The following is a 25,193-nucleotide window of genomic DNA, read 5'->3' as shown; positions in this document are numbered from 1 at the left end:
GCATAAAATTTAAAACGTCGTCAGCCATGGAGGCAAAGTGCCTGGAAGATTAAAAGACTGCCGGAGGGGGCGCAGTCGGGGACACTCTAACAAGATGTGGGCGACCGTCAGCCGGGACCCACACCGACACAGGGGGGGGGGGGGGGGATCCTCCTGACGCAAAAGACGGCCGTGCGTCAGGTATGTATGGCCGATGCGGAGCCGACACAGGATAACAGAGTCCCTGCGAGAAGACCGCAGGGAGGAGCACCACACATCGGTCGTCTCCTTGACAGCCCGCAGTTTATTAGGCGCTGTCATGCCTCGCCACGCAGCAGACCACATCCCAAGCACCTTACGGCGCAACACCAGCTGCTGATCGCGAGCTGTGAGGCCGATCTCCAAAACTGGGGCGTCGATCGCCCCTTTGGCCAGCCTGTCAACACGTTTGTTCCCCGGGATGCCAACATGACCTGGCGTCCAAACCAAGACCACCGAACGACCAGAACGGGCAATGGCGGAAACAGACTCCTGAATAGAGGACACCAGAGGAGAAGAGGGATAGCAGCGGTCGATGGCCTGAAGGCTGCTCAGGGAGTCACTGCAGATGACGATGGACCTACCTGAGCAGAAACGCATATGCTCAAGAGCGCGCAATATGGCCACCAGCTCTGCAGTAAAAATACTGCAGCCAGCCGGCAAGGAGCGCTGGTCAACATGGGCAGCGTGAGCAAAAGTGTAGGCAGTGCGACCATCAACCAGGGAACCATTCAGTGTAGACAGTCTCACAGTCCGAAAATGAGGCGAGGAGCGCAAGAAAACGGCGACGGAGGGCCACAGGCGGAACCGAGTCCTTGGGTCCCTGTGCCAAATCCAGACGGACGGACGGCCTGGACAAACACCAGGGAGGCGTAGGTGCACGGACCCGGAAGGGAGGCAGAAGAGGGAATGATCCCAGTTCCGACAGCAGGGACTGGACGCGGACAGCTACGGAAAGCCCAGACCTAGGTCGCCGTTCTGGCAGATGGAGGACCATGGCAGGGAAAAGCAGGTGACGATTGGGATGGCCTGGCGAGCAATGCACGTGGACAGCATAGTCGGCGAGCAGTCGATGGCGGCGAATCCGCAGTGGGGGAACCCCGGCCTCCACCAGTAGACTATCCACGGGGCTGGTACGAAAAGCGCCAGTTGCAAGCCGAACCCCACAGTGGTGTATGGGGTCTAGCAACTTCAACACTGAGGGTGATGCAGACCCATAGGCTAGGCTCCCATAATCAAGCCGGGACTGCACAAGGACTCTGTACAATCGCAGCAGTGTGCAGCGATCTGCACCCCAAGACGTGTGGCTAAGGCAGCGGAGGGCGTTGAGGTGCCGCCAGCATTTTTGCTTCAGCTGAGTAACATGAGGAACCCATGTGAGCCGGGCATCAAACACGAGTCCCAAGAAGCGGCAAGTGTCCACCACTTCAAGCAGGTGGCCGTCGAGGTAAAGTTCAGGATGAGGGTGGACCGTCCGACGCCTGCAGAAGTGCATAACTCGAGTCTTGGCAGCAGAGAACTGAAAACCATGAGTCAGAGCCCATGATGCTGCCTTGCGAACGGCGACTTGCAGCCTGCGTTCGGCGACTCCCGTAGTCGTGGAGCTAAAGGAGATGCAGAAGTCGTCAGCATACAAAGAAGGAGACACCGACGACCCCACTGCTGCAGCCAGACCATTAATGGCCACTAGAAAGAAGGAGACGCTCAACACCGAGCCCTGTGGGACCCCATTTTCCTGTATATAAGATGAACTAGAGGTGACACCGACTTGCACCCGGAGAGCGGCGCAAGAAAAAGCTTTGAAGAAAAGCCGGGAGCCGACCACGAAACCCCACTCATGCAACGTGGCGAGGATGTGATGCCTCCATGTGGTGTCATACGCCTTCCGCAGATCGAAAAATACAGCAACGAGATGCTGACGTCGGGCAAAGGCCGTACGGACAGCTGATTCCAGCCGCACCAAATTGTCCGCTGCAGACCGGCCCCGGCGGAAGCCACCCTGGGATGGAGCGAGGAGACCGCGCGACTCAAGGACCCAACACAAATGCCGCCCCACCATACGTTCGAGCAATTTGCTCAAAACATTGGTGAGGGTAATGGGACGATAGCTGTCCACCGCCAGTGGGTCTGCACCGGGCTTCAAGATGGGGACAATAAGACCCTCTCGCCATTGCGACGGGAACACGCCCTCGCTCCAGATGCGGTTAAAGATGGTGAGGATGTGTCTCTGGCAGTCCCTGGAGAGATGCTTCAGCATCTGTGCGTGGATGCAGTCCGGTCCTGGTGCTGTATCAGGGCAATCGGCGAGGGCAGCGAGGAATTCCCTCTCGCTGAAAGGAGCATTGTATTTTTCAGAACGACGTGTGCGGAACGATAACGGCGTCTGCTCGGCACGCTCCTTGAGAGAGCGAAAGGCGGGGGGATAAGTTGCAGTCGCAGAGCTCTTAGCGAAGTGCGCAGCAAGGTGTTCAGCAATGGCGGCAGCGTCCGTGCAGACAGCGCCGTCCAAAGAGATCCCAGGGACACCCGTAGGGGTCTGGTGTCCATAAATCCGCCGTATCCGGGACCACACAAGCGAGGGGGAGACACGGGAGCCCAAGGAGGAGACATACCGCTCCCAGCACTCCTGCTTACGCCGTGTAATAAGACGGCGGGCGAAAGCACGGAGCCTCTTAAAGGCGATGAGGGTCTCGAGAGACGGGTGCCGCCTATGACGCTGTAGGGCCCGCCTACGGTCGCGAATAGCCTCAGCAATCTCCGGCGACCACCAGGGTACAGCCTTCCTCCGAGGGAGTCCAGAAGGGCGGGGGATGGCACCCTCGGCGGCCGAAATGATTGACGTGGTTAACACACGGACCACCTCGTCAATGTCACCCTGTGGGGGAGACTCAACGGTTGCCGCGCAAGTAAAACCCGGCCAGTCAGCCCTGTGGAGAGCCCAGCGGGGCAGGCGCCCAGAAGAATGACACTGGGGCAGTGACAAATATATGGGAAAATGGTCACTACCACACAGGTCAGGATGCACTCTCCAGTGGAGGGATGGGACAAGTCCGGGGCTGCAAAGAGAGAGATCGATGGCAGAGAGCGAGCCATGGGCTACACTGAAATGCGTGGGAGCACCGGTGTTCAAGAGGCTAAGGTCGAGCTGAGCCAACAAATGCTCCACGGCACGACCGCGGTCATCGGAGACAGTCCCACCCCATAGAGGGTTGTGGGCATTGAAATCGCCCAGCAACAAGAAAGGTGGCGGCAGTTGGGCTATCGGAGCAGCCAAGACATGCTGCGCGACAGCACCATCCGGTGGAAGGTAAATACTGCAGACGGTAATAGCCTGTGGCGTCCACACCCGAACAGTGACAGCCTCTGAAGCTGTTTGTAGAGGTACAAACTCGCTGTGAAGAGAGTTAAGGACATATACGCAGACGCCACCGGACACCCTTCCATAAGCTGCCCGGTTCTTAAAATAACCCCGATAGCCACGGAGGGCGGGGGTACGCGTTGCTGGAAACCAAGTTTCCTGCAGAGCAATGCAAAGGAAAGGATGAAGGCTGATAAGTTGGCGGAGCTCAGCTAGATGGTGGAAGAAACCGCTGCAGTTCCACTGGAGGATGGTATTGGCCATGGATGGGAAAGGCGTGAAGGGACTGGGGAGGCAGATTACGCCTCCGGGGCCCCTGCTGCTACTGAATCACCACCTGTACAACAGCGATCTATTGCGTCCGAGGGACTGGCGAGATCCATGTCCTCAGCGGACGCTAGGATCTCCACCTCATCCTCAGACGCAGAGCTTGTAGGAAGCGGTGGAATGGGTGCCACCGCAATGGCGGTAGCCTTGGGGAGTTTCTTCTTCTTCTTCTTCTTCTTCTGCTTCTCGCGCTGTGCCTTTGGTGGTTCAGGCTGGGAGGGCGTCACTGGGACAGTCTCAGGGACAGACGACGACCGTGTGTCCCGACGACCAGGGACCGGCGGTTGTTTAAGCCACTTGCAGCTGTCGGCTTTGGTACCGGTCGGAACTTGGGAAGGGAGGTCCCCAAGGGACCCCTTCCTTACGAGAGTAGCCGAAGAAGTCTTACGCTTCTCCGGCTGGGAAGGGGGAACTTTTAGTGCCCCCCACCATCAAGGGGGCAGGTGTGGGACTTCGACTCTGAGAGCTGACTGGAGCAGATGGAACTGTAGCAGGAGTGACAGTTGCGGCATAAGAAGCAGTCATGCGCACTGGATGAAGCCGATCATATTTCCGCTTCGCCTCAGTGTACGTCAGGCGGTCGAGAGTCTTGATTTCCATGATCTTCCGCTCCTTCTACAGAATCGGACAGTCTGGCGAGCAAGGCGGATGGTGCGCACCACAGTTCACACAGACTGGAGGCGGGGCACAGGGATGATCAGGATGGGATGGTCGACCGCAATCGCGACAGACGAGGTCGGAAGCACAGCGTGAAGACATATGGCCGAACTTCCAACACTTGAAGCACCGCATCGGGGGAGGGATATATGGCTTGACATCACAACGGTACACCATCACCTTGACCTTCTCAGGTAACGTGTCACCCTCGAAGGCCAAGATGAAGGCACCGGTGGCAACTTGACGATCCCTCGGACCCCGGTGGACGCTCCGGACGAAATGGACACCTCGGCGCTCCAAGTTGGCGCGCAGCTCGTCATCGGACTGTAAAAGGAGATCCCTGTGGAAGATAATGCCCTGGACCATATTCAGACTTTTATGGGGCGTGATAGTGACGGAGACATCCCCCAGCTTAGTACAAGTGAGCAAGGCCCGCGACTGGGCGGAGGATGCCGTTTTTATCAACACCGATCCGGACCGCATCTTGGACAAGCCCTCCACCTCCCCGAACTTGTCCTCTAAATGTTCGACAAAGAACTGAGGCTTCACAGACACAAACAATTCCCGTCAGCTCTGGTACAGACGAGATACCGGGGCGAATATCTTTCGCTCTGATTCAAAGCCTTTCGTTCCTCCCATGGTGTGGCCAGGGAGGGGAACGATTTGGGGTCATACACATTAGCCTTAAAGTGAGCTTTGGAACACTTAGAGACTGCTGACGGCTGGCCGCCAGCGAGAGATGATGTACCACGCTTCATTGCAGGTCATCCGCCCTGATGCCACCTACTCCGACCAAGGGCCCTCCCCACGGGCGCCACCCAACCACACCAAAGGCCACCTGGCAGGATGGCCATTGCCGGGAGTCCTGATGCCCCAGGGAGATGGGCATCTACTCCTTGGCATACGTGGGGAGTTAACGGCGCAGGCATCAGTAGAGCGATCCCTGTGTTGTCAGGGGGCTACAACCGAGAGGGTACATGGCGGCCCCACCACAACGGACTGGCTACCGTGCTGGATGTTAGGCGACATGTGGTCCATGGTCGTCGTCAGTGCAGAAAATGGCCCAGCACAGGGCTTGGCAGAAAGTGCACGCAGGAGCGTATCCATGCCCAAGCGATGGAGAGCAGGCAGGACTGCAATGCAACGACGAATAAGATTGCGAAAGTTCACAATGCACCAAGTAAGGCGCCCTTCCCCAATCGGCTCGCTCTTCGGAAAAATTTTGACGTATGGAGGTCAAACCCGACAGGGGACCATCACATAAGGCCGAAACGTGTGAGACTCCTTTTAGTCGCCTCTTACGACAGGCAGGAATACCGCGGGCCTATTCTTACCCCCGAACCCGCAGGGGGTACAACACAGTGAACATGAGGCACTCAAGAGAGAAATACAGCTGGATGGTGGCTGTCTCCTGTCACTCAACTCGCTGAAACATCAATCATAAAATTCTTTTAATTTTTGTATTATATTTCAGAAGCATCATAGTAAGGCAGATAACTACAAATAAAAAGATCTGTATCTCAAATGCTACACCTTTCTACAGAAAGCTTCTTGTAACTACTTATCACAACCATTCTCTTATGCAGCATCCTCCCCTCACAGGTTCTTCTTCACTCTTTGCCTCTGCAACCTATCATTTCACTGCTTCCTTTAGTACACTACGGTACTTCAACTCACGATGTCAATGCTCTTATTCAGTTGCCTTCACAACTTATTGGACTCTCCCACAAAATTCTTGTAAACTGAGGAATGAATCATTTCTCTGCTAAACCAGTATTACAATAATTACAACTCAAATATACTGACCAAAGTATTTACAGTTGGAACATTAAAATGAGTAGTACAGTGTAATCTCAGTATGTAGTACATCCATTTTTGAAGTCCCACCCTCAGCTGCATTAAACCCATGTTAAATGACTTTATTATACAATCCACCTGCCTCCCCACCTCCCCAATTAGCATGTTCAAATTTTGTGGTATCAGTACTGCTAGGTGACTGCAACTTTTGCCAACAAGAGTTTGGGAATAATGCGAGTAGGATGTTTACATCCACATGGTCAGGAAATGAATAGCACACAGTGCTGGTCACTGACAGTAACTTTGGCATCATACAGACTTTTGCTATGACAGAAGTAGTTCTGATAGGGTTAACAATGACTTCTCACTTCCACTGACAAGTAACAATCAGAAGCAGGAGCAGTGGTCAAGCAATAAACATAACATTTATTAGCATGTAACTAATTTGCTGGTGTTAATGTTTAGCATTTGACTGACTTTCAGTCCTTTTGTGTGTGTGTTGAACCTAGTACCAATGACAGGTAACAAATGAAGAAAAGCAGAACATTATGCAGGAAGTGAGACAAAAATTCGCACATGAAGTGTGCTGATGTTGGACGAAAACTGAACACTCCTCCATCAGCATTAAATAAAAAAAAATAATTGAAGCTGCACTTTCAGAAGTAGGAAACGAGAAACAAAAACTAGTAAACAATGGTCAGTTTCCAAAACCTGCTAATGTGCAACTAAGCTTGACAAATGAACTTGTAGTTTGAATATTTCAAGTGATGTTGTTGTTGTTGTTCATTTTAAGGCAGAATACTTGTAACAAGAGGTGGGACTCAAAAGATTTCAAAGCATACAATGCTTGGAAAAACTGGCATTTAGTGTATAATTGTTTTCAAAGAGCGGCTTGAAGCCGCTTTATTTTTCCACCTTCTGCTTCACAAAACTCTCAGGTTCAGAGGAGAGAGATGCCACAACACAAAATTTAAGTCAAGAGAAGCTAACTGTCTTACTGCATTGTAATGAGGTGACGGGTCCACAATGCTTTAAAAATGTGCAGACATCTCCGTGAAGATATGCATAACAGGTCTGATGTGCCTGAGCCTTAGAAATAGGAAATTAATCCTTTTTATGGACCACTGTGCAGTTCATTCCTAAGATACATCATATCTGTGTATATGTTTTTTTCTTCCCAATTGTACAAGCCACCTTCAGCCTGAAACGAAACTACAGTAAGATTCTTGTACAGAAGAGGTCAGCCTGTCTTCACACTATATTGAGAAAGATAATGATTTAGATACTACGCATTTTGTAAGAAGTGCCTGGGATTTCGTGCAAGAAAGAACAATCTTAAACTGCTTGAAGGACAGTGGTTTTCAGCAGAAACTTACAGAAGACATCATGCCATAAATCAAAGGAATTGCAGCTGAACAATAGCAGCAAATAACTGGGCAAGAAGAAAACACTTTGCTATGCCTCCCACGGGGAGATGCTTGATAAGACACAGGTAATCAAGGAAAAGGGGTTATGATGACCACGGTAGAGAGATTTAATCACAAAGGAAACTCTTCTCAACAAAAAGATGCAACTCCTCAGGCACTAACCAGCATACACCGTGTACCTTAAAATGATCATATGCTTTGATTGGCTGGTGCTAGGAAAAATCTACATTGTTTATCGCCTTCCCTGAGTAAGGAACGAGTGCTAGCCGCTCAAAGAATGTGACCTTTTATGATACTCATTAGTAGCGTTTCTGATGCAGTTAGGCAGGGTTCTTTTTAGACTAGTTTTATCAACTTTGGAAGTTGATTCATAACTTACCATACCTTAACTGTACATATTTTGTAACATTAGTGTAACTCAGCCCCGCTTCATAAGTAAAAATATACATCATATGCAAGGTTAAAGTTTTGGATGCTAGAGGCTACACTCCACATCATGCGACTTTCCTACACTCCAGCTGGCTGACAGCAGAAGTGTATATGATCGACATACTAGATTTGGCCGATGTCACTGTATGTAACATATTTTTGCTTCTTGTATACTAACAAATAATTTTGAGAGCTTCTGAGAGTGACACCTTGAACATGTTCTCAAAAAGGTATATTTTGAATTACAATTTATTGAGATAGTGTGGCATGAAGAGACTGCATATTGATATTGCCTCAAATCCCACAATATGGTACCACCACATGACCTTCCCCCCCCCTCTCAGCAAATCAGCTATTTTTCAATAGTATTTTTCCTGCTAATGATATTCCACTGTACACTATAATGCAAACTGATGGACTGCTTGTAGAAACAGTAAGTTTATATGCTGATAAATTAAGTAATGTTAAGGCCTGTGAAAGTTTCCTACTTACCACATTGTTCACCTGAGCTGGTGAGAGCTCTGGTGCAATGAGGGTGGTGACTCCCACCTTGGGACTTGGTGGAGTAATCAGTGTTGGAGGAGGCGGTGAACCAGAGGCAGGTGGGGCCTGACCAGCACATGGGGAGCCCTGTGATGCCCTTCTGGCAGAAATAGGCTGTGGCTGTGAAGTCAAAATATTACACAATAACTAACAACTCAAAATTATATGTTTTATTATGTACTAATGTGCACTACCACAAGATATTTCTGTTAAGTGTGAAATGTATCAAATCTTATTCCTATCTAACTCTTATTCCCATTTAATAATACACTAATCAGTGTAAACATTAATAATACAAAAGTTAAAATCTGTTCCCAGCGCAAAAGAGACACTTGCAGGAATGTCATGCTAGCTGCAATAATAACTGCAATATATAATGAAAACTATTGTCATAATTCTAGGGAAAATCCTGTTAACAATTACTTCAACTAATCTATGACATTTCAAATACAGCAAACCCCTGATTATCACAGCGCAAATTATCTAATGTGCCCATTATCCTTGCATACTTTGGCAGCTACTGATACAATAAAAAAACCTGAACTATTATGGTACAACTAGCATGAATTCTATTGTTTAGAATATGCTATTAAACTTCTTCTGAGACCAGAAAATGCAAATCATCTACTCCTTGAAAGAAGAAAAGAATACAGTATTATGCAAGTGACTCATCTGCCAGAAGACGGTGGGAGCCCCAATCCTTTTGTCAGACATCCCTGAATTATTTTTCAGTTGTTTCTCATTTTATCTTCAATAAATGCAAGGACTTTACTTTTGTAACGCGTCCAATTTCTTGTCTTTATATTTGCTTAGACCTTTCCTAAAAGCTATACCCAATAGTAAAAGAAAATGATTTAGGTTTTCTTCTGGATCAATCCCTTGCAGAATTCTTGCTCTTTGATGATGCGAAATGAAAGCATAGTGTCAAATATTACCAGGAGGAATGCATTGTCGATCGCACTTCTCCAGCCACCAATAAGTCTCAATAACACTGTAGCTTCTAAAATGAATCACTGACAATGAGTGTTAACATAAGCCAAGTTATGGACAGTTTACGTGTGCTAGCAAGTTGGCAGAAAAATGCAAATATCCTGTTTTAAATACTGAAAAGAAATTAGAAGTTCTAGATATGTTATAAAAGGATGAATTTACAGTAAAATTATCTCAGGTGTATGGGACAGGCAAATAAGTAGTGACTTAAATAAAAATAAAGCTGTTAAACTTTGCAACCAAAGCTGACAACCACACTGGAATGCCTGAGAACTTCAAGTCTGCACAAAAGTATAAGCAGCACTACACATTAACACTTCATTAGGGTAGTTTTAAACATCACTACTGGATTCCAGAAACTGCTGCTCCGTGTGAGAAACTTAAGTGTTATAAAGATGCAATTGATGCTTTTTGTAATGAATTCTTCAGTTATGTCAAAGAGAACAATTTTCTCCTGAAACAGATTTACAACTCTGTTGAAACTGGTCTGTATTGGAAGGGGCATGCCCGCATGAGCTTAAGCGTTTAAGACTGAGGTGCATGTTACCATATATGTTCTATTAAAGATAGGCAAACTGTTCTTTTGCTTGCAACAGAAATAATCACTCCTCCCCCTCCTCCTTTTTTCATACCTTTGCCCATATCTTTACATGGTTGGCATGTTAATTTAAGGATTTGGCAACATAGTGGTGGAAGATGGCTGGACGTCTTTCTTGTAGTCAAATACAAATAGCCACACATTATTGGCAACAGAGAAAAAAACCTCACACAGTGAAAGGAATAATGAACCTACCACTTCATTACATGGTGTCAACAAGGAACTTGGACAGCCAGTAGTATCTTCAGAGACTGATTCTCTGTTCATTCCTGCTGTGTGTATGTATTTGGAGGGGAAAATATTACCTGAAAGAGCTGCTGCTTTACTGGATAACACACTTTGTCATCATACTGAAGACGTACTTGTTTCAGTTGACAGAATGATTTTCATGAGGTACCTTCCATCGCCGATGACATTGTAATTCTGTCAGAGACAGCAAAGGACTTGGAAGAGCAGTTGAACGGAATGGACAGTGTCTTGAAAGGAGGATATAAGATGAACATCAACAAAAGTAAAACGAGGATAATGGAATGTAGTCGAATAAAGTCGGGTGATGCTGAGGGAATTAGATTAGGAAATGAGACACTTAAAGTAGTAAAGGAGTTTTGCTATTTGGGGAGCAAAATAACTGATGATGGTCGAAGTAGAGAGGATATAAAATGTAGACTGGCAATGGCAAGGAAAGCGTTTCTCAAGAAGAGAAATTTGTTAACATCGAGTATAGATTTAAGTGTCAGGAAGTTGTTTGTGAAAGTATTTGTATGGAGTGTAGCCATGTATGGAAGTGAAACATGGATGATAAATAGTTTGGACAAGAAGAAAATAGAAGCTTTTGAAATGTGGTGCTACAGAAGAATGCTGAAGATTAGATGGGTAGATCAGATAACTAATGAGGAGGTATTGAATAGGACTGGGGAGAAGAGAAATTTGTGGCACAACTTGACTAGTAGAAGGGATCGGTTGGCAAGACATGTTCTGAGGCACCAAGGGATCACCAATTTAGTATTGGAGGGCACCGTGGAGGGTAAAAATCGTAGAGGGAGACCAAGAGATGAATACACTACGCAGATTCAGAAGGATTTAGGTTGCAGTAGTTACTGGGAGATGAAGCAGCTTGACCAGGATAGAGTAGCATGGAGAGCTGCATCAAACCAGTCTCAGGACTGAAGACCACAACAACAACAACAACCTTCCATCCAGTGTTATGCCGTTTATACAGCCAATGGAATAAGGTGTGGTCGCAGCTTTGAAACAAAGTTATCAGTTGAATCTCATGAAAGTGCAAGAAGGTTCATACATCCTGTTTTCAGAAATTCCTCATCGAGCTCAATGCGATCCGCAGCATTTGCAAGCACGGGAACAAACTGACAATACAGCAAAAGCTCACTTGCAGAAGACAATTGCAACACACTCCACTGAAAATGGTTTTGAAACAGTGAGAAATGTGACACTGCTGCTCGTCTGACCAATTTTGTGAAACAAATTACAGGTTGCAAAAATGTAGATGACATAAACATCCACAAGTGGTTAAATGATGATGTCTATGGACCAAGATTTGAGCAGTTAAGAGACAAAGTATGTTCTACAGAAATAGTGTATGAAAATGAAGCGATTGCAGAACGCGTTCTCAAGCACAGTGAAATATGTTGATCTGTTATTAGAAGATGCAGGACAAAACCACTTTCATTGTATCAAAGTTTTGAGTCTCTGGTAAGTGAGAACAACTGAATGACAAATAAACCAAATAAAATGGGATGGTTACTTTCTTGAAGTGAACTGAAACTAAGTGATTTGAAACACACAGTATGTTTTAAGTATAATTTGTAGACAAATTGTCAGTTGCCAATGAGTAACGCATAAATGGCACAGAGTGTTATTGAATGTGGCATGTTTTGTAAACAGCATTTTCCAGCAAAAATGTGTGTGTTTTGATACATGTAGGTTTTTTGGTTGTACATCCAGTCTTCAGCCTCATTAAAACCAGGATAACAGGGAGCTTTTCTTAACAAATGAAACATTAAGGAAACATTAATCATATAACTTTTTCAGTTCAACATGTTTTACGGGATTATGGACTGTATACAATAATGTAAAGGTTACTACAAAACATATCTGCAGATGCAGAGATGTATTTACCAACATGAGATCATAAACTACTTCCCATTAGACAGTAATGAATACTTCTGTAAGTCAACTTCAGAAATCCTACTGAGAAATGAGGCTCTTTCCAAATGCAGTTCACTAACAGCTGTCCTTTGTTGTAGTTACTTAATGTGTACATAATGTTACACAGAAATTAAATTAAAAAATAGCATGTATGCTGTCATCTTGCAACGTCTTCAAATATAAATTAAACAGAAAATCTCTTATTCTCTTCACTGAAGATTTTCTTAATTGTAAGTTAATGCTAAATGACACAGCAGTAACTGTGGACAATAAAAAAAATCCTGCATTACAAAAGGTGCAGAATCCATGTTAAAACTGTGAGTTTTCCTAAAACTGACTGGTTAAGTCATTCAATGGTCAAAGGAAGGCAACGACATACCAACTACAACAAGGCGTGCTTAATAAAGCAATGTGAAATATAATTTACTATGATTGAACATGTAGTGGTACTTAAGTATTTAGGTGCTTATATATCTGGCTCACCACTGAAAGTAGAGGTATAATGTTTTCAGAAAATTTTGATTTGATTTGCTATACTGTTAATCCACTGGTGTTAGAATGAGTCATTATTTTTAATGTTAGTAGGTGTTAAAATATTGAAACTAAAACAAATTTTAAAAAATGGGAGTAGATATCAGTAATCTGTTTAAGGGTCTTCCAGAGAAGCAGAATGAAAGCACTAAACAGTTACTAAAATATGGCTAACAATGTAGGAAAAGAGAAAGGTACGAAATGAGAATGCACACAATTTAAATTGTTCATGTAAGTATATCTGCCAGATGGAGAAAGATGCCAAGGACAAATCAGATATGAATAAGATTGTGAGTTTGAATGTAGATATAGTTACATTGAAGTATTTTCCACTGACTCAGATATTTGTTACTGACAGACAAAACACAGGAGACACATGTGGCATCTATAAATTTATAAAATACAGTATCCGTGAATTAAATTCTAAATTTTCAGACATATAATAGTATAACCTAATAGCATGCGAAACGAAAAGACAGACAGAGGAAACACTGCATTTCTCGATACTCCCCTTCACATAAATTGAGCCAACAATGCAGATTTAATGAGATCAAGGAATTTTCCAGCTTAAAACATCCAGTGAAGAAGGTAAATCTGAGGAGAGACTGTAATACCAGCAATATGGTTTAGGATGTAATTTCTCAAGCTACAGATATCTTCAGTATGTGAGTTGCTTAGTTTATATACAATTTGGTATGTTATCTGGCACCCAATCTGAGTCAATATGTTTGAAGATTTAAAGAATCCCACAGACTGTTCTTTTCCTGTGTCTCACTCATCACATCATCTATCATTCCTTCTAAAATATCAATTTTGTAACTCATACATGTAAAAAAATTGTAAATACTGCAACAGAAATTTTGTTTTTGTACAATTTCATGTAAATGCAGAGTCAAATTACGTCTTTAGAATTAGACAGCATGTTTTCACGTCTGTTTGCTGTGACAACAGGGTGTGTTAATGATGAAGCAATTTAGCACAAATTAAGCATGGAAAAATAGTGAAGACTTTTGTAAAATCCAGGTATTTAACAGCACTGCAGTACTATTCAGGTTAAAGATCATAGACATTCTTTCTCAACACAACTTCCTTCAGGTTTGATTGCTCCAACAGTCCACAATGAATACTGTACACACACACACATACACATTTGACGGGTTCTATGAATACAATCTGTACCATTATATTCCACTGTGTCCATATGCAAAAATAAGTCATTACTGATTTGTTAAATTTGTTGAAAATGTTTACGTCTAACAAAATGTGTGCATTAAACACATTATATGGTGCTGAACCCAAAGCTACAAAATGCGAACTGGTAATTAAAGTGGAACTGTAGCAATGTCCTCCTATGGATAACAACAGAGGAGGAAGTTACCTGGTATGAAGCAGGTATGATCTAGCTTACTTGCTAAGAACTTTAGTAAAGAAGCAATGTCACAGTGATGTAAACTTTGCTCGGGTTGCAAATAATAACGAACCTAAGTTCAACTGCTATGCACAGGACAACAAAAGTAAAAAACCAAATAACTAAAAAAATTGTTTAATGGTTAATTTTACCTTACTAAAGTACAAAGAAAACTACACGACTGTCTAATGTTGAACAATTCTTCAAATATAAGTGTATGAATCACTAAATAAAATAAATTGTATGTAGCTTAATGAAGATATTCAATTTTACATTACTACAGTAATTTGTAATATGTCAAATCTTTTAGCCTTGGTAGTACTAATATTTACTTCAACAATGTAGGAAAAAGTATTTACATCAAGCTTTTGGCCACAACCTTTATCAGTAAAAGACACACACAAGCCAGCACACCTCATACACAAATGACCGCCAACTAAAGCATCTTGGGCCAGAAAGAAATAATCACATGGGATGTGAGCAGTAATGTGGAGTGAGCGGGGAAAGGGAAGGGATATTAGTTTATGGGTGGGGAGAGAGATGAACGCTGTCTGCTGGAGTGTGCAGGGACTAGACTCCCAACAGGCGCAGTGTCAGGAGGTTGTGGAACAGGCAGGTGGGGGGAAAAAAGGAGCAAAGCAGGAGCAGAGCGGGAAAAGATGAGCAGATATGTCTGCATAGGGCTCCAAATAAACAGGGTGGGAGATGAGAATGGGGAGGAGGTGACAGGGCAGAGGCGGCAGACACTATTGGGTAGAGGGTGTGGGGACAGTATGTCACCGCAGCTTGAGGCCGGGATAAATACAGGAGCAGAGAATGTGTGGTAAGGATAGTTCCCATCTGCGCAGTTCAGAAAATCTGATGGTGGAAGGAGGGAGCCATGGCTCGAGTAGTGAAGCAGCCATTGAAATTAAGTGTGTGATGTTCAGCAGCAGGTTATGCCACACAGGGTTGTCTCTCTGCTCTTGGCCACGGTTTGACAGTGGCTGTTCATCCTGGTCGACAGCTGATGGCTGCTTGGTGGCCCGGCCACTGATGGGGTAGGATAAACTTGTGACAAGACTGGAATAATAAGTATTTGGTGGGTGGACTGAGCACGTTTTGCATCTGGGTCTTCCACAGGGCTATGATCCTTGTGGCTAGGGGTTGGGACTGCGCGTGGCATAGGGACAGGCTAGGATGTTGGGGAGGTTTGGTCGGCGAACGAACACCACTCTATAAGGGGTGGGAAGTACCTACGGTAGGATGTCTCGATCCTCATTACCAACAAACAACCCCCTCAAACCCAGAACCTCCCACAGAAGAACCCCAAGTGCCCCACTTCTGACAGGATACTTTCTGGGACAGGATCAGACTCTGAATGTGGCTCTCCAGCAGGGATACGACTTCCTCAAATCCTGCCCTGAAATGAGATCCATCCTTCATGAAATCCTCCCCACTCCACCAAGAATGCCTTTCCGCCGTCCACCTAACCTTTGTAACCTCTTGGTTCATCCCTATGAAATCCCCAAACCACCTTCCCTACCCTCTGGCTCCTACCCTTGTAACCGCCCCCGGTGTAAAACCTGTCCCATGCACCCCCCACCACCACTTACTCCAGTCCTGTAACCCGGAAGGTGTACACGATCAAAGGCAGAGCCACGTGTGAAAGCACCCACGTGATTTACCAACTGACCTGCATACACTGTGAAGCTTTCTATGTGGGAATGACCAGCAACAAACTGTCCATTTGCATGAATGGACACAGGCAGACAGTGTTTGTTGGTAATGAGGATCACCATGTGGCTAAACATGCATTGGTGCATGGCCAGCACATCTTGGCACAGTGTTACACCGTCCGGGTTATCTGGATACTTCCCACTAACACCAACCTGTCAGAACTCCGGAGATGGGAACTTGCCCTTTAGTATATCCTCTCTTCTCGTTACCCACCAGGCCTCAACCTCTGCTAATTTTAAGTTGCTGCCGCTCATACCTCACCTGTCATTCCACAACATCTTTGCCTCTGTACTTCCGCCTCGACTGACATCTCTGCCCAAACTCTTTGCCTTTACAAATGTCTGCTTGTGTCTGTGTATGTGTGTGTGTGTGTGTGTGTGTGTGTGTGTGTGTGTGTGTGTGTGTGTGTGTGTGTACCCGTCCTTTTTTCCCATTAAGGTAAGTCTTTCCGCTCCTGGGATTGGAATGACTCCTTACCCTCTCCCTTAAAACCCACATCCTTTCGCCTTTCCCTCTCCCTTCCTGATGAAGCAACCCTTGAATTTTGTGTGTATGTTTGTGTGTCTATCGACATGCCAGCTCTTTCGTTTGGTAAGTCACATCTTCTTTGTTTTTAGATATATTTTTCCCACGTGGAATGTTTCCCTATATATATATATATAAAGATGATGTGACTTACCAAACAAAAGCGCTGGCAGGTCGATAGACACACAAACAAACACACAAAATTCAAGCTTTAGAAACCAACGGTTGCTTCATCAGGAAAGAGGGAAGGAGAGGGAAAGACGAAAGGATGTGGGTTTTAAGGGAGAGGGTAAGGAGTCATTCCAATCCCGGGAGCGGAAAGACTTACCTTAGGGGGAAAAAAGGACAGGTATACACTCGCACGTGTGTGCACACACACACACACACACACACACACACACACACACACAGACACAAGCAGACATTTGTAAAGGCAAAGAGTTTGGGCAGAGATGTCAGTCGAGGCGGAAGTAAAGAGGCAAAGATGTTGTTGAAAGACAGGTGAGGTATGATCAGCGGCAACTTGAAATTAGCGGAGGTTGAGGCCTGTCGGATAACGAGAAGAGAGGATATACTGAAGGGCAAGTTCCCATCTCCGGAGTTCTGACAGGTTGGTGTTAGTGGGAAGTATCCAGATAACCCGGACAGTGTAACACTGTGCCAAGATGTGCTGGCCGTGCACCGAGGCATGTTTAGCCACAGGGTGATCCTCATTACCAACAAACACTGTCTGCCTGTGTCCATTCATGCAAATGGACAGTTTGTTGCTGGTCATTCCCACATAGAAAGCTTCACAGTGTAGGCAGGTCAGTTGGTAAATCACGTGGGTGCTTTCACACGTGGCTCTGCCTTTGATCGTGTACACCTTCCGGGTTACAGGACTGTTGTAGGTGGTGGTGGGAGGGTGCATGGGACAGGTTTTACACCAGGGGCGGTTACAAGGGTAGGAGCCAGAGGGTAGGGAAGGTGGTTTGGGGATTTCATAGGGATGAACTAACAGGTTACGAAGGTTAGGTGGACGGCGGAAAGACACTCTTGGTGGAGTGGGGAGGATTTCATGAAGGATGGACCTCATTTCAGGGCAGGATTTGAGGAAGTCATATCCCTGCTGGAGAGCCACATTCAGAGTCTGATCCAGTCCCGGAAAGTATCCTGTCACAAGTGGGGCACTTTTGTGGTTCTTCTGTGGGAGGTTCCGGGTTTGAGGGGATGAGGAAGTGGCTCTGGTTATTTGCTTCTGTACCAGGTCAGGAGGGTAGTTGCGGGATGTGAAAGCTGTTTTCAGGTTGTTGGTGTAATGGTTCAGGGATTCCAGACTGGAGCAGATTCGTTTGCCACGAAGACCTAGGCTGTAGGGAAGGGACCATTTGATGTGGAATGGGTGGCAGCTGTCATAATGGAGGTACTGTTGCTTGTTGGTGGGTTTGATGTGGACGGACGTGTGAAGCTGGCCATTTGACAGATGGAGCTCAACGTCAAGGAAAGTGGCATGGGATTTGGAGTAGGACCAGGTGAATCTGATGGAACCAAAGGAGTTGAGGTTGGAGAGGAAATTCTGGAGTTCTTCTTCACTGTGAGTCCAGATCATGAAGATGTCATCAATAAATCTGTACCAAACTTTGGGTTGGCAGGCCTGGGTAACCAAAAAGGCTTCCTCTAAGCGACCCATGAATAGGTTGGCGTACGAGGGGGCCATCCTGGTACCCATGGGTGTTCCCTTTAATTGTTGGTATGTCTGGCCTTCAAAAGTGAAGAAGGTGTGGGTCAGGATGAGGTTTTAGGTAGGGTGGCAGGTGATCGGCGTGAAAGGAAGTGCTCCATCGCAGCGAGGCCCAGGACGTGCGGAATATTTGTGTATAAGGAAGTGGCATCACTGGTTACAAGGATGGTTTCCGGGGGTAACAGATTGGGTAAGGATTCCAGGCATTCGAGAAAGTTGTTGGTGTCTTTGATGGAGGATGGGAGACTGAATGTAATGGGTTGAAGGTGTTGATCTATGTAGGCAGAGGTATGTTCTGTGGGGGCTTGGTAACCAGCTACAATGGGGCGGCCAGGATGATTGGGTTTTTGAATCTTAGGAAGAAGGTAGAAGGTAGGGGTGCGGGGTGTCGGTGGGGTCAGGAGGTTGATGGAGTCAGGTGAAAGGTTTTGCAGGGGACCTAAGGTTCTGAGGATTCCTTGAAGCTCCGCCTGGACATTAGGAATGGGATTACTTTGGCAAACTTTGTATGTGGTGTTGTCTGAAAGCTGACGCAGTCCCTCAGCCACATACTCCCGACGATCAAGTACCACGGTCATGGAATCCTTGTCCGCCGGAAGAATGACGATGGATCGGTCAGCCTTCAGATCACGGATAGCTTGGGCTTCAGCAATGGTGATGTTGGGAGTAGGATTAAGGTTTTTTAAGAAGGATTGAGAGGCAAGGCTGGAAGTCAGAAATTCCTGGAAGGTTTGGAGAGGGTGATTTTGAGAAAGAGGAGGTGGGTCCCGCTGTGACGGAGGACGGAACTGTTCCAGGCAGGGTTCAATTTGGATAGTGTCTTGGGGAGTTGGATCATTAGGAGTAGGATTAGGATCATTTTTCTTCGTGGCAAAGTGATATTTCCAGCAGAGAGTACGAGTGTAGGACAGTAAATCTTTGACGAGGGCTGTTTGGTTGAATCTGGGAGTGGGGCTGAAGGTGAGGCCTTTGGATAGGACAGAGGTTTCGGATTGGGAGAATGCACTTGTGCTGGGGAGCAACGGATTCAGTTTCAGAGTTGTGATGTATGGAGTATGGATTGCAAGTACTAGTATCTCGCGGAAGAAGCAGAGGTGGTTCTGGGATGCCTGTGCCATGGAGATGTGTTTTTACAGTACCAGGTTTGTGAGGACCACCTCTATACGTTATCCAACCTACTGCCACATCGGAGCACCCCTATCCAACCTCTACTGTACCCACAGTGTTCCTCTCGTCCACCTTCCTTAGCAGCTAAACCCTCCTTGATAACCTTTCCGACTTGCCACATCACCAAATTCCCTACCAACTCATCACCAAATCCAAGGACCAAACGTTCCAATAACAGTGTTGTTAACTTTTCCACAAAAACCCTCAGCCCCACAGAAGTTTCAGTCTCACTCAAAGGGCTCACCTTTAGCCCTACCTCTAAATTTAACCACCCTAGACTCGTCAAAGATCTGCTCTCCTTTTCTCGATCCCTGCAATGGAAGCAGTTCTTTGCTGCCAATCCCTCCAGACAAACCCACCCTAATTTCAACATTGAACTCTGCCTCTTCCAGTTCATACCACCATACAACCATGATCACCCCCCCCCCCCCCCCCCACTTCTACCCAACCACCCACTGGTCACCTTCCGGGGATTCCTTACCTCCTCACCATCCTCCTCTAGGTTCTTTCTTTAGGACACCAACCTTTCAGCAGATGAAACTACAGCAATACACAACCTCAAAACAAGTCCTGATCTGTTCATCCTACCTGCAGACAAAGGTTCCACCACTGCTGTTATGAGTCGCAGTGACTACCTAGCAGGAGCCTCCACTAATCATCTGATTCCTTCACCTTAAACTGTGCCAGAGTGATTCCATCCCAGGAGTCCAACACAAACTCCAATCCCTGCTTAAAGCCTTAGGTCCTTCCAAGAAAATCTCTCACAAATCTATTTCCTTCCTCGCCCCTATGACGGTGCACACCCACCTTCTACATGCTCCCCAAAATCCACAAATCCAACAATCATAGTCCGCCCACTGCGGCTGGTTATTGTGCCCCCGCTGAAAGAATTTCAGCCCTCATTGACCAACACTTCCAACCAACTGCCTGTAATCTAGCCTCCCATGTCAGACACCAACCACTTCCTTCACCGACTCTCCGTTTACCTTCTGGATCCCTACTTATCACTGTTGATGCCACCTCCCTATACACCAACATCCCCCATGGTCATACTGCCGCTGAAACTATCTTTCCCACGTGATTCAGCCGAGATTTATTTCATTATCTTTCCCACATTCTCTGGACTCCAAATCCACTACCTCATATAATATTATTATGGCTCAAAATAAGAAATTAAACTCTTTATTATTGAACTAGTGTGTGTAGTGTCTCTGTATGTCTGTGAAGGACAACATCAATTTCCAGAGCTGTGTAAACTACTCCCACAGCATACGTAATTTTGTACACGTAGACAAGTTATTCTTGTGGTGTAGAAGCAGACTCAGACTCCAACTGTTGCCTGTAAAATTCTTGAAATGTAAGAGAAAGAAAACTTCTATAGGATCTTCTCAAATTGGGATACTGCCATTCACATTTGGTCATTTAATGACTGTCTGTGAGTGAAATGAGCTCGTTTTAGCAGAGAAAACTTTCTCTATGCTTTTGGGAGTTTATTGAAGCAGGTTCTACAGCAAACATTGACCACCAAATGTTCGAAGTCCTATACAAGCTCGTCGTACATTACAGTTAATCACAGAATCTTTTAATCAAAAATAAATAAGCGAAATTACCTTTCAAAATGCACCAGGCTGTATTATGACTGTTGCTAAACTCCACATTAATGTTACATATCGCCTGCAAATCTCAAAAAATACGAATTATACAATATGGCAGCTAACCATGACTGTTTCATTGCACACGCTTTATACATGTCTTCTCATTATCCTGTCTCGCAACAAAGACGTGTCATATACCGATTTTCTCACATTTCTCTGCTTGTCACAGAACAACATTAAGTCAAGGAATAAATATTTCGCTTGTGCACGTGAAATGCGCCGCCTAGCGATGAACCAATAACAATCTAGGAAGGTCGTTGAACTTATCAGTTGATCAATTCATGACTCCTAACCGCTAGTATGGGCCAAGGGATGTTATACTCATTCCTCAAACACCTTACTAACTTTATCCTCACCCACAACTACTTCGCATTTGAATGTAAGGTATATAAAAAAATCTGCGGCACAGCCTTGGGCACCAGCATGGTACCCTCCTGTGCCAACCTCTTGATGGGTGTTCCAGAGAAGACCTTCCTAGCCTCCTCAAACACCAAACCCCCAGTCTGGTCCAGGTTCATTGATGATATCTTCGTGATCTGGACTCTGAGCCAAGACACCTTATCTTCATTCCTTCACAACCTCAACATCTTCTCTACCATCCACTTCACGCGGTCCTCACCAACTCTGCACGCCACCTCCCTAACAGCTCCATCTACACCTCTGCCCACATTAAAACCACCAACAGTGCCTGCATTTTAACAGCTGTCATCCCTTTCACACCAAAAAAATCCCTCCCATAGAGGTTGGCCAACTTGAGACAGTGTATCTGCAGTGACAAAAACTCCCTGATCCGAATTCTGAGAATCTCACCTAGGCCTTCACAGACAGGCAGCCCCCCCCCCCCCCCCCCCCACCTAGTCCGCAAATAGATCTTCTATACCCATTTCCCTCACACCCCCCAATCCTCCGTGCATCCCCAAGAATCAGCCACAAAGGAGTGTCCCCTTTATCACTCAATACCATTCCGGACAGGAATAACTGAACCACATCCATTGCCAGGGCTTTGATTACCTATCATCATGCCCTGAAATGACTGACATCCTACCCGAGATACTTTGCATGTCCTTCACCCAACCAATCTCCACAACATCCTAATCCATCCCTAAGTCACTCCCAATCCCGACCCCTTGCCGCAAGGATCATATCCCTGTGGAAGACCCTGATGCAAAACCTGCCCAATCCACCCACCCAGAACTTCCTATTCCAGTCCTGTCACAGGTTTATCCTATCCCATCAGGGGTTGAGCCACCTGTGAAATCTGCCTTGCCATCTAACAGGTGATCATTGCACAGCTTTTTATATTGGTATGATTATCAGCCATCAAACTGTTGCCAAGAGCAAAGTAGACCACCCTGCGGTACAGCATGCAGCTGAACATAACATACTTGATATCAATGGCTGCTTCACTGCCCAGGCCAACTGGGTCCGTCCCTATACCACCAGCTTCGCTGAACTGCACCGATGGGAGTTAACCTTACAGCACATTCTCCGCTCCAGTTATTATCCCTGTTTCAACCTACAGTAATGTACTGTCCTCACACCATCTACCCAACATTTTCCACCCTCTCTGTCCTGTCACCTCCTCCCTATTCTCGCCTCCCACCCCGTTTATTTGGAGCCCTCTGTCCAACGCATCCGCCTGTCTTTCCCTGCTCCTTTCCTTTCTTCCCCACCTCCCTGTCCCATACCTCCTGACCCTGTGCCTATTGGCAGTATAGTCCCTACACACTCGCACCAGATAGCATTCATTTCTACCCCATTCTGCACACTAACATCCCTTCCCCACCCCCTTCAGATTGCTGCTTGCATCCCACCTGATAGTTGCATTCCGGACCAAGATGCTGGAGTTGGCAGTCGTGTGCACGAGATGGGCTTGTGTGTGAACGACGAAGGCTGTGGCCGTACGTTTTAATTGTGCCTGTCTGCAACTTGATGTGTCTTCTTTATGGTAAGTAGCAATCTGTCTTTTCCTACATTGTTGATATTCCTATCTAGAGTTTCCATTGTTCAAAATTTACTTCAGTGTGCTGAATTATACATTCGTCGTCAATAAAACTTCAACAACAAGAAAAGCAAACAAAATTTTACTTATTGTGTGTATATAGTATAGTAGAAAGAAAACATTAAATTTGTAGGTGATTTAGGGGTATACAGGATGCAAAATTAAGTACCAGAGCTGCCACTACTGCCAGCAACCAAGCTCCAAACTGGTTGGCCATCGAGCTGGACTTAGCTTGGATCACAGATATATGTACGTCACTCCACAATGATTCAACTCTGCGCCAGAGTTCAACAATCATAGCCGCTGGCAAATTGTGGCATGCCAGTCTCTTGGCAAACCAGACAGATTATTTCAGTAGATGAGACCTCTGGAGAACATGCTGGCTAAGGCAATTGTCAAACCAAAGTCAGACAGCAAGGGAACCTTATGACACAGATCTAAAGATAGGTCACAGTTACCCATCATAACAAGCCAGAAACGTAACGCAACAGCAAACTAAAGCATCACGCCAGGTGCTGGCCCTTTATGATGTCGACAAACACAGTCTTGGCAACAGTTGTTCTAACCGGAGCCTCCACACACAGAAGTATTCTTTGTGGTACTGGAAGCTATCTTAAACCGCAACACGATGCTGTCCTCTTGTCATCTGGTGCACCACTGTTGGTGCGCCTCTTTTTGGTGGTGTATGAAGGAAAGTTGCAACAATGGTAGCTGTACTTCAGATATCTTTTACTGTCTGTGTGCATACTTGTCTTGGTGCTATTAAGTCACGAACTTGAGGTAGTTGACATGGCTATACAATCCTCCACAGCCAAGTGAACAACATGTCTGTCCTCTCAGAAACTAGATGCACATGGTCACTGTGATTCTGCATGGTGTTGAGCATGACATGCCGAAACCCATCAATTCCACTGTCGTGATACACATGCCTTCTTACTGAAAAATGATACAACTTAAGATTATAAAAATAACATGTCAAATGTAAAGGTACCGACATTGTGTGGGAGTTTTATTTTGCACATAGTGTGCTACATTGAGGAATGATGCTTATCTTCCATAAAGGACAGCAGTTGTAGCTACTTCGAGGAGGAAATGCCTGCTCGGATCACCAGCCTGTCCTGTAGATACACAGACTTTCACAACACCACTATGCTAACAATGAACACCATTATACTAACAAAGAACTCAAGTTGTCAGAAACAAAAATTAACTTTGGACAAATTACTTTTAGTCTGTATATAGAAAGTTGAAGGGGTTCATGTAATGTGTGTCACTTATATGCTAAGGAAAAGAATGGATGATCTGTCAACAGTAGTATCACGTTATTCACCAACATGTAGTGTAGCAATTCTGGATTTTAAAGCCACCAGAACAAAATCATAGAAGTACTCTGAGAGAAGTCAAAGAGAACAACCATTTCACAAAGGTAAAGAACATCATTATCACGCTGAAAGTTACACCCCATCATATTTTCATAACTGTGGAATCCCCACCAATGCTAGCAGCAATACAGTGGAACAATACACTGAAACCTCAATCATTCACAATCTTGCTGCACTTGTATTCCAACAGATGTTGACAGAAATTTCTCCCTCTTTAATGAAGCAATACCATGTTCTCACAAACAACCAACATCAAATGCGAATTTTGAATGAGAGACCGACTGCGTAATCTTTTCTTATACACGGACTGCAGGTGAAGATGTGTGGTTATGCTGAAATGCTAGTCATCTGCATATGCGGTCATGCCAATTTGATGTCTGTTGTATGCTGCCTTCATGGTGCTGCAATTCTAATGACCAGCAGTGTATATTTCACCACCCACCTCGATCACATAACAGAAGGGGAAAGTAGTGATATGAAATATTTTATGCCCACGTGGTTGCATATGAATCACTTGTCTGAAAACCACATGAATTTGTTTTGCCATTTCGTGTACTGTTGAGTGAAACAGGCAGTGTTTAAAATAAGGGTAAATATGTTTGTGTGTTTCACCATGTTTATTTATTATAAGTAAAAGAAAAAATGTTTAAAGCGTGTAAATCTAATGAATTTTCAGAATTGAGGGGAAGTGGCACTTTTGACGTGGTAGCTATACTGCTGATATTTTTCCATCTAGAGGGACTTCACAATGAAATGTATATCACAGCCGACAGT

At 45.5% G+C, this 25,193-nt stretch overlaps 1 protein-coding gene across 2 annotated transcripts in view; it reads right to left on the bottom strand.

Moving 5' to 3' along the window:
• Nucleotides 1-25,193, bottom strand: part of LOC124787628 (polycomb group protein Pc) — an 82,884-nt gene that overhangs the window by 7,664 nt on the left and 50,027 nt on the right. For both annotated transcript variants that reach the window (XM_047254392.1, XM_047254402.1), the window contains one exon: nt 8,506-8,676. In XM_047254392.1, the coding sequence (XP_047110348.1) occupies nt 8,506-8,676 (171 nt within the window). The remainder of the gene's footprint in view (nt 1-8,505; nt 8,677-25,193) is intronic.

The sequence above is a fragment of the Schistocerca piceifrons genome, chromosome 1 (assembly GCF_021461385.2).
Source record: "Schistocerca piceifrons isolate TAMUIC-IGC-003096 chromosome 1, iqSchPice1.1, whole genome shotgun sequence".
In the NCBI taxonomy this organism is placed as follows: domain Eukaryota; kingdom Metazoa; phylum Arthropoda; class Insecta; order Orthoptera; family Acrididae; genus Schistocerca; species Schistocerca piceifrons.
The sequence above is the reverse complement of the archived record's forward strand: the minus strand, read 5'-3'. Positions and strand labels throughout refer to the sequence as shown.